General features: G+C 37.5%; 1 protein-coding gene, 1 long non-coding RNA gene and 1 other non-coding gene across 3 annotated transcripts; 1 reads left to right on the forward strand and 2 right to left on the reverse strand.

Annotated features, from left to right (window-relative positions):
* Nucleotides 1–612: 612 nt before the first annotated feature.
* TRNAS-UGA (transfer RNA serine (anticodon UGA)) lies at nucleotides 613–694 on the reverse strand. The gene has a single exon. It is a non-coding gene; the product is annotated as a tRNA-Ser (tRNA).
* Nucleotides 695–842: 148 nt separating this feature from the next.
* LOC148861729 (uncharacterized) lies at nucleotides 843–8,272 on the forward strand. Its single transcript, XR_016112685.1, has 2 exons — nucleotides 843–1,260; nucleotides 8,060–8,272. It is a non-coding gene; the product is annotated as an uncharacterized LOC148861729 (long non-coding RNA).
* On the reverse strand, nucleotides 1,365–14,192 carry PPDK (pyruvate orthophosphate dikinase). Its single transcript, XM_088983401.1, has 20 exons — nucleotides 13,861–14,192; nucleotides 13,623–13,679; nucleotides 12,279–12,512; nucleotides 11,977–12,114; nucleotides 11,007–11,169; nucleotides 10,610–10,845; nucleotides 10,373–10,501; nucleotides 8,762–8,941; nucleotides 7,662–7,799; nucleotides 7,039–7,203; nucleotides 6,786–6,947; nucleotides 6,531–6,620; nucleotides 5,850–5,988; nucleotides 4,956–5,133; nucleotides 3,496–3,625; nucleotides 3,146–3,274; nucleotides 2,769–2,906; nucleotides 2,199–2,276; nucleotides 1,689–1,780; nucleotides 1,365–1,599 (listed from the first exon to the last, which is right to left on the reverse strand). The coding sequence occupies exons 1-20, from the start codon at nucleotides 13,870–13,872 to the stop codon at nucleotides 1,557–1,559; spliced, it is 2,631 nt and encodes an 876-aa protein (XP_088839527.1). The 5' UTR covers nucleotides 13,873–14,192; the 3' UTR covers nucleotides 1,365–1,556.
* Nucleotides 14,193–16,436: the final 2,244 nt, after the last annotated feature.

Below are 16,436 nucleotides of genomic sequence, written 5' to 3' on the forward strand. Positions count from 1 at the left end.
ACGCCAACGGTGTATCAGCACCATACCCTCTCTGGTTTCAATTGTTGAAGTCACCAATTCCTTGTTTCCAATACTCTCCTTATGGCTGCTCTGGTTTGCTTCAATAAAGACGTGTTCGTGGGTCGTGTTGATGGGTCTGACTGTATGCGCACTGGCGTTGAATTCATCAATTTATGTCCTCTGTTCTCTCATCAAGTCAATGCAATTGTGGCTCAGTGTTATTATGGTTCAATTTTAAGGTAGAAAATGAATAGTGTTTTGTAGGGTAATTTGATATTTTGAAAATTTTAAATTGATAAGATAATTGACCGACTATTATTCTGTTAATGGTGAGGACTAATTTGACACCTTTTAAAAGTTTGGGTACCAACTTGATACTACCCAAAGTTCAGGGTAATAAAGTGAAATTCTCCCAAGCATTCAATTCAATTAAGTCTTCTCATGCCAAAATGCCTCCTCACAGTCACAGACTCACAGCCTGACCTGAAACCTGATGGATGGAAATCGGGTTGCTGGTTGAAGGATTTGGGCTTTCAACTGCAATCAGGTTCGGTCCCAGAATCCACCAAAATCAATAAAACAGGTTCCTCAAAAACATTGATCAAAAAAAAACGTCGACAGCAGGGCTCGAACCTGCGCAGGCGGAGCCCAACAGATTTCAAGTCTGTCTCCTTAACCACTCGGACATATCGACGATGGTTGAAAAACTTGGTTTCTTGATAATCTTCTTCTGGAAAATGCCGGAGGGGAGTGAGTACTTAGAAACTGGAATTGGAATGGTTGGAATCTGAAATAGTGAAATTGGTATCTCTACAATAGTTGACCAATCTGCAACTCTGTGAGTCCATCAGTCCACCCTCAACCACCAGCCTTGTAAGTAGCCTCATCTGCTCGTTGTAGGCTAACAGAGGATTCTCCTACCTGTAGGATTTGATCATTGTGGCCGAGAGAACAAAAATCTACATTCTCTCGTTTCCTCTGCCACGTCCATTCCATATTACCCTGTTTCTCTTTTTGGACTTGTTTTATTCTCCTAGGGTTGAATAAACAAGGGAACTGATATCTCACCGAACGGCTAACTGGTTGAATCCATACTCACCCACACTTGATTACAAGAAGGGTCATTGGATTTAGTATTAGATGGGAAATCTCCATTTCCCTTCACAAGGTGGGCGGAACAATTAAATTATCAGTTCCAGTTGGCTTTATCAATTATATATCATCACCGCCCAAGTCGTCATTTCTGACGTTCCAAACAAGGTAAAGGATATCTGCACCCATCCCATTTCACATTGTAAATGATTGTCAACGCAGATCATGGAAGGTCTGGTAGAGTTCCTTTGGCCTTTTCTTAAAGAGTAAGGTAGACTGAAGAGATGATATACTATTCATCAAAAAAAAAGGGCTGATATACATAGCAAGTAGCAACTTTATAATCACGTCTTGATTATTACATCATACAAGAACAACCCATGATTATTTACATAATTCCTGCACAAAGTTATCTAAAACAGCAGGTGGTTGCCTTGCTTTATTTTCCTTGATTGACTCCTCTCTCAAACAGCCACTTGAGCTGCTGCTAGCCTTGCGATTGGAACCCTGGCAATAGAAATCAAAATTTGCTTTCAAAACCCATCCTAGAATCAAATACAAGGTTAGATCAATTCCCACAAGCATTCTTTGCTCACCTGAATGGTGAACAGGAGACGTAGTCAAGTCCAACCTTAGCAAAAAATGCAACAGAAGAAGGTTCTCCACCATGTTCTCCACATATTCCAATCTGTTTATGAGTATTGTTAATAAATCCAAGTAAGAACATATCAGGAAAAGCAGGCAACATTCCATAATGTTGCAGGAATTGGTTTAGTTCTTCTTTAAGCATGTAAATGATGCTAACAAAAGGGCAGCATCCATCCTACTCAGATGAGATCTTGTAAGGTGATTACAACAGTTTGACCAGGTCAGGTTCAAGTAGGGCCACCAAATATACAGAGTCGCATTGTTCATTTAACTAGGGTGTTTGGGCTGAGTTGATGGAAAATAATGCATCTAGATTTGTAGAATTCCAGACACCATCATGGTGGGAATGCTGAATTACTTGAAAAGGCTAGCTAATGATAAACATATGAAATGAGACCTACTTGGTGATAGGAAGCAATCTCGTTAAATATTTTATAGCTTCAAGATTTAATACCAACCTTCAAGTTAGGCCTAGCCATGCGTCCTTTTTCTGTGGCAACCTTGATGAGTTGGCCCACACCTTTCTGATCAAGCACCTGAAATACCAAAGGTGGGCTCATATAATCAGTAATTATAGTTGTAACTTAAGCCTCTTAGGTCACTAACCATTTAATATTTTGCAGTTCATTCTTATATTTATGGGAGAGTCTGAAAGGAAAATAATGCAATAATCAGCTCTAATGCTTCCCCACAACTTCCAAATAGGTTGAATTTTCCTACATGTCCAAGTTTGATGTAATGCTTTTGTTCAACCCACAAGAATACGAAGAAGGGCCGAGGTTGAACTTAATTATCTCAAGGCTTGATCCTGCAACCTGCAAGTCATCTTGAGTTGCAACTTGTATGAAGCACATACAAGCTTCATTCAATCACAGTATCCACATTCTATGGTCCCCAGAAGTGTCTCTTGCAAGTCCAGCTGGAAAACATGAATAGTTTGATCCAATTGCTTTGGTATGGTGGGTTCAACTAAACTTGAGGATCTTTACACAGATTAACTCAAATTTTACAACATTCATATACTCTACCTCAAATGGATCACACTTCAGAATGCCCTTTGCTAGGTATACGGGTAGAAATTTGCCAACATCATCTCTACTGTAACCAAATGTCATCTGTGTGAGGTCATTGGTCCCAAATGAGAAGAACTCTGCTTCCTTTGCAATCTACCATGTAAGTAGAAAAGTAAATGAATAAACTGAAAATTTCTTCAGAAAAAGTTCAATAAATGAAGGCCACCATACTCCATTGTTGGGTCAAGGTTCTGAAATGCTAACCTACCCGACAAATAAATAAATAGATAGTTGGAGTCCTCATTACTTTCCCATATACATTTTCAAGGTGAAGTTACTGAAAAATGCAACTGGATATGTCTATGAAAACAAGAGGGCCTATGTTCCTTTACCTCATCTGCAAGTAGAGCAGCCCTAGGGACCTCAATCATGGTTCCAACCTTATAGCTAATGGTTGTTCCCATCTCAGAGAACACCTTCTCTGCAACACCACGTATTAAACTGACTTGGTGCTCCAGTTCCTGCCAGTCAAAGCTTGAGTATTCAAAAACAGACCCTAAAAAGTAAAACACCGTGTCATGTCTTCCAAAATTTAAGACTGCTTTTGAAATCAGGGTCAATACATTAAATTTGTTGAAATAGGACATAGATAATAACATTTGTTTCACATTTTTTATTTACTGTTAAAAGATGAAAGAAAAATCACAAAAACAGAGTTACGTGAGAGAGATGAAATTCATACCTGAGGTGTTCCGATAAGGGGAACCATTATTTCAGGGTAAACATCAACACCCTGCTTGCTCATGGAAATGGCAGCTTGAAAGATAGCACATGCCTGCATTTCAGTTAGTTCTGGGTAGGAGATCCCAAGCCTGTTACACATAATCAAGAAAAAAGTTCATAACATAATACTTTTGAGATCCTCTTAAGTGCTTCCTAACTTCAACTAAACAGATTCGTAATTAATTACATTTCTACCAATTTGAACACATGGGGGCATGCATCTTGGACAAATTACATGAATTGAACTGGTGCATATTCACCTTCAGAAAACTACATACTATGAAATCACTTCACTTGATGATTTAGATTGATTAGTTGACATTTTCCACCACAAGCCAAATTTACCCACAATAAGTAGGACATTTGCACCTACAGCCTTGTCATTTAGCAAATTTACATTTGTCCCCCAGGTCTTATATGTATCTCCCTATGTAATTAAACTACTTGCCTTACACTTAGTAGGTCATTGTTCCTTGTCTCTATAGGCCATACTTATCTGCAGCAATGTTAGCTTGTGAATCAATATAGATCATGTGATCAATAGGCCAAATGTGAAAATATAGATATGGACAGGGATAAGCCTTTTCATCTCTTGACATTCAGGATTCATGTACACATGGGTTGGTATAAAGTTTTAATGCTGATCACAACCTGGCAAAACTAGTATACTTGAGCTAGGCAAGATATAAACTAAGAGTTGTTGGTGACATAATTTTGATCCATGAGGATGGAGACAAGGTAGCAGGATAAATGCAATACTAAAACCATTGATAGGTAATCCAAATCAAAAGGTTTTAATATAAATCAAACTAAGATGAAATATAAAAATTACACAGTTATAGTAAAACCGAGTACGAAGTCAGCGTGCATCTAAAATTGATGATCAAGAGATACCCCAAAGTAATTACTTTTGCCATAGGATTAGGGTGGGGTGAGTGAAATGGAGGTGTGTCTGGAGTTCTGTCTGATCGGTATAGATCAATCAGAACAAAAACATAGCCTTTATAAGTTGGCTGTATGACCAGAAATGTTGCAGGGAACATAATGTTGGGCAATCAAGAAACAATACACACACAAATGAAAATATCTAGATGAATAAGCAGTAAAGCTAGAGAGATAAAAATGACTACATTCATTCTAACTTAGAAGTAGCTGCAATTTGTGACAAAATGAGGGAAAGATGATTGAGATGATTTAGCCATGTGTATAGAAACCAATGAGGCAATGATTGCAATTAAGAATGACTGACTCTGTGAAGGTTGAAGGTTTTAGAAGAGGACATAGGTTGAAGCAGTGAGAAATGGCTGAAGTACTTACAATTTGATAGAGCATATGAACCTTACATGCATGAGGAACTATAATACTTGAAAACACTGTTAAAAATAATAATGAAGAAGATTGGATACTAAGAAACCAAACCTGCAGCCACGGAAACCAAGCATAGGATTTACTTCTGATAGTTTCTCAACCCTTGCAAAAACCTCATCTTCAGTCACTCCAGTGTCAGAAGTTAGTTCACCAACAATATGTTCTATGTCACCTTCTGGCAAAAATTCATGGAGTGGAGGATCTAAGAGTCGGATTGTCACAGGAAGACCTGGAATGCCAATATCTCCTGTTATGTCAACTAGAATTGCAAAATAAAAAATTGCAAAGAAATAAAATGCTCAAGGAATCCTAAGAAGCTTGTCACTGTAGATGGGGTGATGCGAGTCTAATCTCAAGAAACATCCCACAGTGAGAACTATAATTTTAAAAATGAACCAAGATGTACCACACAAGTGGACATTCAACAAGAAGAAGACTACAACTACAAATGTAGCATTATGTTTTCTTTCTGGTTAGTGCATAGAGAATTAGTTTTATACCTAGAATAAAGCACATCTGCAGATACAGCACAAGACATTTAAACTGTAGCGGTTCAGCATAGAGCAAAAGCTCGTATGGGAAAAGTTCATGTTTAGATCGTTTTCAAGAATAAAGGTTCAGTCCAAAATTTGGTCAAAGAACTCAATACATAAATAATCAAAAACATTTTTCATGTATAATACTATTAGTTAAAATCTGGAATGATTTGGCCTTCTCATATGTTATATATAAGTGAACCCGAATGTACCAACTGAATTATTCACATTATTCATTTTGCTGAATAATTTTTAGATAGTTCACCGGTTCTTTCAAAACTTTGAAAAAAAATCACAAGTGTTTTTCAGAACTTATTAAATCCAGTTGAAAAACGCCTCATTTAAAACAAGGAAGAGATCTTACATTTTCTATCAACAACATAATTTTAGAGAAGGAAGATAAAAGTACCGTCCATTGCACGAAAAATGCCTTCAAAGTCAGATCGTTGATAAGGCAATAGCAAGTCTAGTGCTTTCTTCCTCTGTTCAGGTGTTGCTGCCATAATCATCTGTCTCACAGTCTTTATCCTCTCATCTGATGCAAAGAACTAGGATACCAAACACCAAATCAACAGATAATCAAATGTATCAAATAACATGCAACCATTCATGATGGAGCTATGGAACTTATTTATTGGAGGCTTAAATTCTTCTCAAACTCATGAACCTACAGTTCTTATCCTACCAACCTTCTTATAAGGAACAAAAAGTATGATTGCTCTTACAAAGTATACAAAACCCACCCTTAAGAAACTTTCTTGCCACTTTTTCCTTCCAAAAAGCAGAAAAAGTATTCTCATAATATTTTAAAAACCAAAGGAACCAAAACAATAGATAAATAGATGTATTATGCCTTCAAGTTTCTTCATGAAATTATCTTCTTTTCATCTTTTTCTTTATTTTACTTTTTGGAGGGGGAGGGGATGCATGGAAGGAGTTGGCAGGCACTCTACTAGGAAGGGTTTCAATTTTTAGTTCTCTCACTAAAGGAGACAAATGGATACCAGCTCAACTTTTGTAAATATGAGAAGAATGATGTCACAAAATTTAGAAATTATAAAACAATAAAAAGTGAAAGTTCAGCATATACCATGTGTTCCGTTCTACAAAGCCCGATTCCTTCTGCACCATTATTTCTTGCTGTTTGTGCATCCTCAGGTGTGTCTGCATTTGCCATAACCTATCAAGCAGCATAGTCCTCATACATTAGCTGGAATTCTCAACCACATATCATCATCATCTATGTACAAGTAAATTTTAGACCCTTCTTTCAAACTTAAGTTTGAGAATATCTATCTTTAGGCATGTTAATCCATGTATTAGTGAATTGGTATCGAAACATTACCTTGAGATGGCGTATTTCATCGGCCCAAGACATGAAAGTCTGTAAGCCACCACTCATGGCAGCAGGAGAGAGTGGCTGCTTCCCCAATATCACTTCTCCTGTAGATCCATTAAGTGACAACCATTCCCCTTCTTTAATAATTTTGCCTCCAACTATAACAACCTGCTTTGTAAGTAATATAACCCAAGTATAAATAGTGAATTCTTTTATATCTTAAACATCAATTCTTCAATTAATGAAGCATTTATTTCACCTTTTCACTGTCATTTACACGAATGTCAGAGCAGCCTGAAACACAACATTTTCCCCATCCACGAGCTACAACAGCTGCATGGGAGGTCATGCCACCTCTAGCTGTCAAGATGCCAGCAGCTGCATGCATGCCCCCAACATCCTCTGGGCTGGTCTCCATCCTCACCTTTCATCCACAAACAACCCATTATGGATGATAGTTCCAATTATAAAATTGAAAATGGCCTAAATGCTGATAGGTTTTATATGAAGTACTCATGGACAAGAAATCTGATATGATCATTCAGGAACTTCCATAAGGAAATGCTGTTTACTGAATGCAAATAAATGAAAGGTTAAAGATAAAGATAAATGAACATGCATGCATTCATACAAATTACACACACAAGCAAAGAAAAACATATATGGAAGATGAAATTTTCCCAAGTATATTATGGTGATGAGTCCTTTCCAGAAAGTTCTTTTGACCAAAAATAACACCATGAATCAATTATCACCTTCTAATAATATCACATGATTTTTACGAGTTAGGAAACAATCAGTTAGGATCATCTCTGGATATTCTCAATCAACCTATATATCAAGAACATAATAAACAATAAATTTTAATAGAGAAGAACATACCAAGATAACATCCTTTCCTTGTGAATGCCATGATTCGGCATCATCAGCACTGAAAACAACCTGACCCACTGCAGCTCCGGGTGATGCAGGCAATCCAGTGGCAATAACTTGCTCTTTATAAGCAGATGGATTCTCAAACTAATCAAGAAGTTTTTATTATCAGTTAAGCAGATATGTGAATACTTAACTACACAAAACACATGCTTCCAAGTTCCATCAAGACACTAAGGTAAAAATGTATACACCTGTAGGTATTGGGAGCTTTCCTGCTTTATTTTTCTGTATAAATAGATCTTTTTGCACCCTAGTTTTGGTTTAGACAAGGAGTCCTAACATAAACTTGAATCTTGATTGGACTTACAATATCTTTTTTAATTTTTGAAACTATTGAAGTGTAGGCTTTGGTTGTTAGAGCACCTCGCTAATGCAGGAAGGTGTGGAGTGAGGTCTTACAAGTGTTCTGATGTAATGTACTCTTATACAAGATGAAGATGACAAGGCCCAACCCAGCCTGAACAGGGTTTGGCTCAGGCTTTTCAGTTTAAATTTTCAAGTTATGCCAGGGCATTGTATGATGGTTCATTTTATAGATTTCTTTTCTCTTTGATTCATATGCCTATTGCTTTACTTGCCCTGTCTGACCCACCTGCCCAGCTGAATTGAATACACACATGATGCTATGCAGAAAGTCATCAAGATTTTTACCATAGTATGCAGTGTGTCAACAAAATTTGTGAGTGAAAGTGCACTTATTTATTTCAGTTAATGCATATAAGCACAGGAATATCATGACTCAAATAGTAATATGATTTAATAAACTGATGAGAGACACAAAAGTGTAATGTCACACTTCCACAGTAATATTAACTTTATGCACCAAGGGTTGAGATGGTATCCTCAGCCCATGATGTTACTTCAAATACCAGTGTACTGTTTTCTCCAATATGAATGGCTCATAGAATCTAAAATCATACAGTTGATTATGGTAAGAGTCAATGTACACTAAAGCAAGTTATAAGGTGTATGTTTTTCTTTCCCAGTTCTGTAGGTGTGACAGTGTTTTCTTTTGGGGGGGAATCTTGTGCAGTTAACATGTCTACCTGGGGATGAAGAAGTTGGTCAAGATGCTGTGGCTCAACCATCTTTATAGCAGAACGAGTATCAACAAGACCTTCTTTAACCATGTCAACTGCAATCTTTACAGCACCCCTTCCAGTTCGCTTTCCTGTTCGGCATTGCAACATCCATAGCCTATTTTCCTGAACTGTGAATTCAATATCCTGGGATAATCAAAGGAAACCCCTCTCAGTAGCAGCAGAGATGATAAAATTGAAAAAGAACATCATCATCATCATAACAACAACAACAACGACCATAAACCATCAATCAAAACCAATCAAGTAATCAAAATATCCTGTCATTGTAGAATCACATGGATTCTGTAAGCCATACTTGACTTCTTCACAGTATAGGACACTAAAAAATTTCAAAATTACAGGATGAACCTTACATCCAAATTAAGAAAAAACACTAGGAAACGAATTTCATCTCTAGCTTCAAGTATAAGATTGGTTTATTATGTTTTGTAGTTTCTTCAGAGACATGCCAACTTTATAATACATTTGGAGGCTTGCCTTATGTGGAAGCCATGTGTCTCACATGCTGATTCACATCAAGGTTTCTGACAGGAATTAAGATAAAAACAAATAATATTCAAAGTTACTGAAACTGGGACTACTTCAAAACCCTCGTAAATCTCCAGCACATCAAGATTTCCCTTAATAGATGTTCAAGGGTTTAGAACCAGCATCGAACAAATTAGATCTCTTTTGGACGGTTTATTAGCATCAAGATCACCAATTTCAAAGACCATTTGAGATTTTGTAATGTATGATAATGATAAAAAAGGGTATATAACATATTATATACATCAACTAAAAATTAAACATTAACCAAGGCAACTGCATAGATTCTATATCTGTGTCTCTGTCTGCATGCAAGTTGGCTCTGGGAGGTGTTAAGACATTTGTAATGCGTATAATATCTGTCGCAAGTTTCTACTTATCCTGACAAGTGAACAATCACTACATTGCAGCTTTGTCAAGTTGGTAATATCTGAGGGGTTCTGTTATAGAGCTAAGTATACATACATTCAACTACTTCACTAAAAGTCCTAACATGTGACCATTAGCCTGATTATTTCTTGAATGAGAGAAAGAAGGAAAAGGAATCATTAGAATCATTTTACTCCTTCAAAAGTAGATTGCAAAAATAATGTGGAGCTAGAGAAATGATTTGCTTTTCTTCCCTTCAGATGGAAAATGTCAATTGATACATTAAACTTTGTGTCAGTTATCAAATTTTGTTGTTTAACTTTCTTTTCCTTTTATTTACTCACTAGGTGGTCACTAGAAGAGAATCAGATATTTACTTGAATGAAGAGTCTGCTTCCTGGGTCTCAGGTCCATTAATGACTTTTGGTTTAACTTGATTAATTTAATTAGAACCCAGCAGGATTTGTTTACAGTTTCCTGCCCTAAGAAAATCTCAGCCACAGTGCCACACACCAAGTTAAACTCCCTTTCTCAAACACTAGTTGGCATGTTCTCTAAGACAAAAGAAAGTATGTAATTTAGATCACAATGAAGAGATTAAAAACAAGAAGTTGTAAAACCAGTGAAGAAATATCTTCTTGTATTGGGAAACTTTACCATCATATCTTTGTAATGCCTCTCCAGAATTTCACAGTTTTCCACAAGTTCCTTGTAAGCTTCAGGCATGCATTTTTTCATGGTGTCTAGGTCCTGTGGTGTTCTAATTCCAGCAACAACATCCTCTCCCTGTTTAAATACAAGTTAATTATCAAATGACTCAACAAAATTATCTAATTAGAACAGATTCTCCACACATATAATAACAAAATTAAGATAGAAGTAGGATTTGTGCACCTGAGCATTGACAAGAAACTCTCCATAGAGCTTATTTTCTCCAGTGCTTGGGTTCCTAGTGAAAAGAACACCTGTTCCAGAAGTACTCCCCATGTTTCCAAAGACCATACATTGAATATTAACAGCAGTCCCCTTCAACCCAGTTATTTTGTTGATGCTCCTATACTTGATAGCCCTTGGACTATCCCAGGAGTCAAAGACTGCTTTGACAGCCAAGTCTAACTGCTTCTTTGGATCTGCAGAAATATGTAAGCAAAATATAAGTGTTTGGGATACATCCTTGATGGAAATAACAGAAATCCTGTCACTTAGATAAATTGTTCAGGCAAACAGAGATCCTACTAATAATCCCAGAGCAGACAAGGCTTATTTAAGTTTACATGGAGAGTTGGTGTACCTGAAGGAAATTCTTCACCCCTGGCTGCAACATAGACTTGCTTGTATTGTGCTACAAGCTCTTTAAGATCAGAAGCTGTAAGGTCAGTATCAAGATCCACTCCTTTTTCATCCTTCAGCCTCTCTAACTTTTCCTCAAATAATGAATGTGAGATGCCCATGACCTCCAAGCATTAAAAAATAAATAAGATAAAGCTTTAAATAGAAGGTCACAAAATGTAAAGCATTGAATTAAGGTTCATAAGAACAAGAACAAGCATTATCACATGCCACATCAGATGAAGTTTTTAGATTGTGGTTTTTTGACTCAGTTTGGCAGGAGTACAAATACAATTATGTAGAGTGCAAAAACTTGTATATGTATTTGTACTGTACGTATTTGTATTTGTACTCTTTCCTAATTGAGCCTTTTATTGCATTTCAAAGTACAAATTTGCAACCAAAATCAAGGTTTTAAAACCGTGATTATTGACCTGGATGGATGATTAGACATACAGGTTCCGTTTCAACCCCAAACTGTTTTTCACCAAAAAACAGTTAAATTGGTCAGTGACCCGCTGACCCTGGTGGTTGAGCCGTTGACCCATTCTTCGATCCACTCAACCTGAACAACGGTTTTGGGCTATTTTTCTATTTTAATTTAATTTTGTATCGCAGGTTGATCCATTCGATGTGGACTGTCAACCGCTGGCCAAACGGTTCCGGTTCCAGGTCGGTTCTTAAAATATTGACCAAAATGGAGTCATTTTGGTTGCTAGCCATTTCAGAACTGAATTCGTTTTCAATTTTGGCTTCAACAAAGAATTCATTTGATCATTTCCATTTTTTTTCAGAACTGCAGAGAGAGAGAGAGAGAGAGAGAGAGAGAGAGAGAGTTATAATAGTGTGAACATACATTAATTATAATTCTAAAATGTGATTTGAGTGAAATGTTGATTGAGAATGTGTATCACACATGAGAAACTACTTACAACGTCTCCGAACATATCCAGAAAACGTCTATAGGAGTCATATGCAAAGCGGTCTCCACTCTTTGCAGCCAAACCAGCAACCACCTCATCGTTGAGACCAAGATTAAGGACAGTATCCATCATGCCCGGCATGGATATCTACATGAACAAATTCATTTACAGCCATGCATCATCTATTTTTATGATTTATTAGATACACGTGGCAAGAGGGACATGTGGGGCCAACCACATTGCCACGTGGAAGCTTCTGAACTAAAGGGGACCCAAGTAAGAAGAGAGACAGGACAGGATGAGAAGTTTACCGCAGCCCCAGACCGCACAGAGAGGAGGAGTGGCTTAGAAGGGTCACCCAGGAAAGCATCCATTTGTTTCTCGACATTGCCCAAAGCATTTAAGATGTCCTCCCACAGTCCATCTGGCAATTTCTTTCCAATCTGTTGGTATTCTTGGCATGCCTCCGTTGATATCGTGAGCCCCGGCGGTACTGACAACCCAATGCTTGCCATCTCTGCAAGATTTGCCCCTTTCCCACCTAACTGCAATTCAACAACACACAACAAATTTTATGCTTTTGTAAATTATAATCACAAGCCGCACTTACCATACAATATTGGTATTGCATGTGATATGGGCTTTAAATTAGGCCCGAACCCAACCCAATACACACCCTGGGCTTAAATTGCACGGTCCCGGGCCGTTTAATGAGTACTGACTTCAGGATCCACACAGACCCAAAGTACTGAAGACTAAAGAATGGGCTCCATTCCAAAGGCAAGCAAAGAATTAGAATGTTTCCTCATGCTGACTATAAATCAAGAAACGTGGGGCCCTGTTGAAAAGATCGATGATGATAATAAAAGTTAAAAAAACATGAAGCACAGTGATTGGCTGGTTATTCTGTATGTCCAAACAAGAAAATTGGGTCGGGACTTGTCACTCCTCAATAAACAATAAACAAAGCTTTTAATATTTAATTTACATAATTAATTAACCTGAGAATGCTCACACCGATCTGATGTTACATCCGATCTGATGTTACATCTCACCGTGTATTGAGAACATCTCTTCCTCAATAATAAAAATAAAAAGTAAGGAGATGTTTCCAACGTGCGACTGAAACATTGTCATGCGGTTGGTTTGAAAAACACTCTGTGACTGTGAGTAGCACATCCAGACTAAAGTTAGTAATTTAGTATAGTGGCTTGTCGGATGTGACTAGAATGAAGGGGCATTTGTTGAAGATATAATATATATATTATAGTGGCTTGTCGGATGTGACTAGAATGAAGACAAAATTTCAGAAAACCTCTGAAAAATAAAGCTTGTCCATATATAGCCTATATACTCTATAGTCCATTGCTAGGAACCGGCTAAAGTTGAGACTAGTTGATAGGCATGGACCTCAGCAGTCAGCACTGGCTAAGAAGCATTACCATTCATTAATGCATTTCCTTGTTTCTGGATGATTTTTAGTTTTTCTTTTACCAAAACCTTCCCATTGCATTCTCATTGACCAGTATCCAAATCATAAAACCAAACACCCCCTTAATCTTTTAAGCTGAAGAGTATGCAAACTGCATGTATTCTGAAAATTAAGTAATCAAGTTAAATAAGAAATATTTGGATATGTATATATGGCTGCTCACCAAATCCTTCATGCCCTTGTTTCCTTCACTCCTTCCTTTGCCAAAAATGAACACCCTCTGTGTGCAAGTGCAACAATAACTAATCAATGAGTGAAACCCAAACGCACAGCAGACAGACGTAAACACATGCAGAATAGAAGAATAGCAGATGAAATAGAGGAATAAGGAAGAAAAACGGTGTATATTACGCTACAACGAGCAGGCTGCGGGTAACGGAAATATGAATATTGAGTATTACCTTCATCTTCATTGTTTCTTGCGTCGTTGCAGCAAAGTTTAACTCTCTACAGCTTTCTCGTTTTCTCTGATTCTCTTGAAGCTGCCGGCCTTATATAAGTAGTGAGCAAGGCAAAATTTGGTGGACTACATGACAAATATAGCCCGCAAGTGGACGTTAATACATGCACATGTCCTGGTGACGTGTCTTTCTGCGGCGTTCGGACAACTGATACAGCGATACTCTCTCTTAAAGAGAGATGATCAAGTGGAGCTATAACCTACCCATGCCAGTACCCACTACTTCACCTTCACGTGTGGTGTGAATCATGAATCATGAGTCCCTCGTATTCAGCAATCCTCCCTCTTGGCCTTGTAAAATAATAATAGTCATCGATATTCCACCCGTTGAGCGGCAAACACGAACCCTCACGTGTGACCGACCAACACCGTATCGCCAAATGACACCATAGCTTACGTTATGAATCTGGATGTCCGATTGTCCATTGTCCATGGCTACAACAAGATTCCAACCCACGTGGGTCCAATCATTAAACAAAAAATCTAATTTGAAAAGACGGATAAACACGTAATCCGATTGACATGTCATCACCCTAATCGTATTGTTTTTTATGCGGCCCCTCACATACTTATCAACATCTTCCTATTCGGCGACAGATAAGCATAAGGTCCAATCCTCCTTATTTATATCATCGGCTCCCTATGGACGAACTATGGAGATCGGCTTTCTATTGCCGGCTCGCTCCAGTCTCCAGCCTCCAGCACAGGAATCAATCACCCTTCACCGGTTTAGGATGTGTTTGTCCTGAGCCGACCGAGTACTACGAGCCCAAGCCGGAAGGCGGAGAAAGCTAGGAGAGAAACAACTTTCTGTGGGCGGCATGGCATATCTGATTTATCTTCTGATCTGTGTGCTTGGTGGTTTTAATTAGGAATCGCAACGGGGTGAATTCAGGTCGGGGCATTCCTCTTCATTTTCACCCGTTGGGTTTAGGGCAGGGAGAGGAAAAACTTTTGAATTTTTTTGTGCTGAGACAATTATCTAAAAATATATTATAAATTATAAGATAATTTTTAGAATAAGATTATGAGAATTTGAGATATTTTAAAATTAAGATTATAAAATTTTAGGATATTTTAAAAATAAGAGTGTGAAATTATAAGTTTTTAGGAATTTAAAGAAAACTGAATAGCATTTTAGAAGTAAGTAATAAACCTAAAGGTATTTTAATTTTGTTTGGAAAATCTGCGAATTGGGGAATTATATGCCAACCCCATCCAAGCTTGAAAAAATGTTTTTCCTTTCCCCACCCGTCCCTGTTACGATGGGAGAAAACCCGTCTCATTTGGTGCGAGGCGGGGTCCGGTATATATAGATGAGCAAACGTACTTTGACATTGATTGATTTTGTCTTCCTTTTTTCTTTTTGTTTTGGGTCATGAAGGATATAGATTTTGCCCCAAATCGATCTAAAGCCAATGTCAATGCCAATGCTAAATAATGTGGCTGGAGAACAGACTCTTACTTGTGTCTATCCCCTTGCTTTGAGCATTGATTGGGACTCACAATCAGAATAAGCCATTATCAACTCATCCACACAAGGGAAGAGACTGTACTGTTGTAGTCTCCTAGTTTGGTTGGACGTACTGATTCTTTCTTTGAACAAGTGGTAAGTTACAAATCAGAGATGGCCTAAACCCAGTCTAAAGGGGTTTACCCTACCAAAATAAAGCTCGCTCCAACAATGATATATGGATATAATATGGATAGGGGTAGAGCATCCCCAAACTGATAGATAGTTTTGATTGGCCATGACAGATTCCTTACGCGGCAACAATAGAATAGATGGGTCATTGATTCTTACATAAACTTATTTGAATTTTTTTAATGAAAGAAATATCTTTCTTATTATTATTTTTTATATTCAATGCATCAATTTATGTATTTTTTAAAGTAATGTAATATCTAAAATCATGTATAGAATAAAGGGTCCGTCTGGACACTTTGAAGTTACGGGCCGGGTGGATTCAGTGAAACATGAGTCAAGCAAGAGTCAAGGAATTTACTAGATTCCATCACCACTCTGACTCGAGGTGTCACGTTAAAATTTAAACTATTACTATCATAATACACACATATATTATATGTATTATTTTATATTTAATTTATGTTTTTTATTTTTTTATTTATAAAAAAAATTCAAATTTATAATTTGAAATCAAAAAAGGGTTTTTTTTTTCATGAAAATAGCGGAACAAGGCACCTATGGCCCTTGGGATGCATAGTTCTCTAAAAGTTACCAAAAAAAAAAAAAACAACTAGACATTGGAGTGCAAAGCTATGGCTTCCAAAAGTTTGTATGCATTGAATATGCAACCCGGTCACCGGGTCGAACGATTCTTGACCAAGTCAACAGTTTTTGACCATATGGTGGGTCTTGAGTGAATCAGGCCTGAATCCAGAATCCTGATTGGATAACAGTTCAAACAATTCAACAGGCTGAATCAACGACGGATTGAAAACATTGTGGCAAATGGAGTCATGAACTCAACTCTACACTCAACAAACCATGTCTAC

The sequence above is a fragment of the Nelumbo lutea genome, chromosome 4 (assembly GCF_056320005.1).
Source record: "Nelumbo lutea isolate HS-2025 chromosome 4, American lotus-T2T, whole genome shotgun sequence".
Taxonomy (NCBI): Eukaryota; Viridiplantae; Streptophyta; class Magnoliopsida; order Proteales; family Nelumbonaceae; genus Nelumbo; species Nelumbo lutea.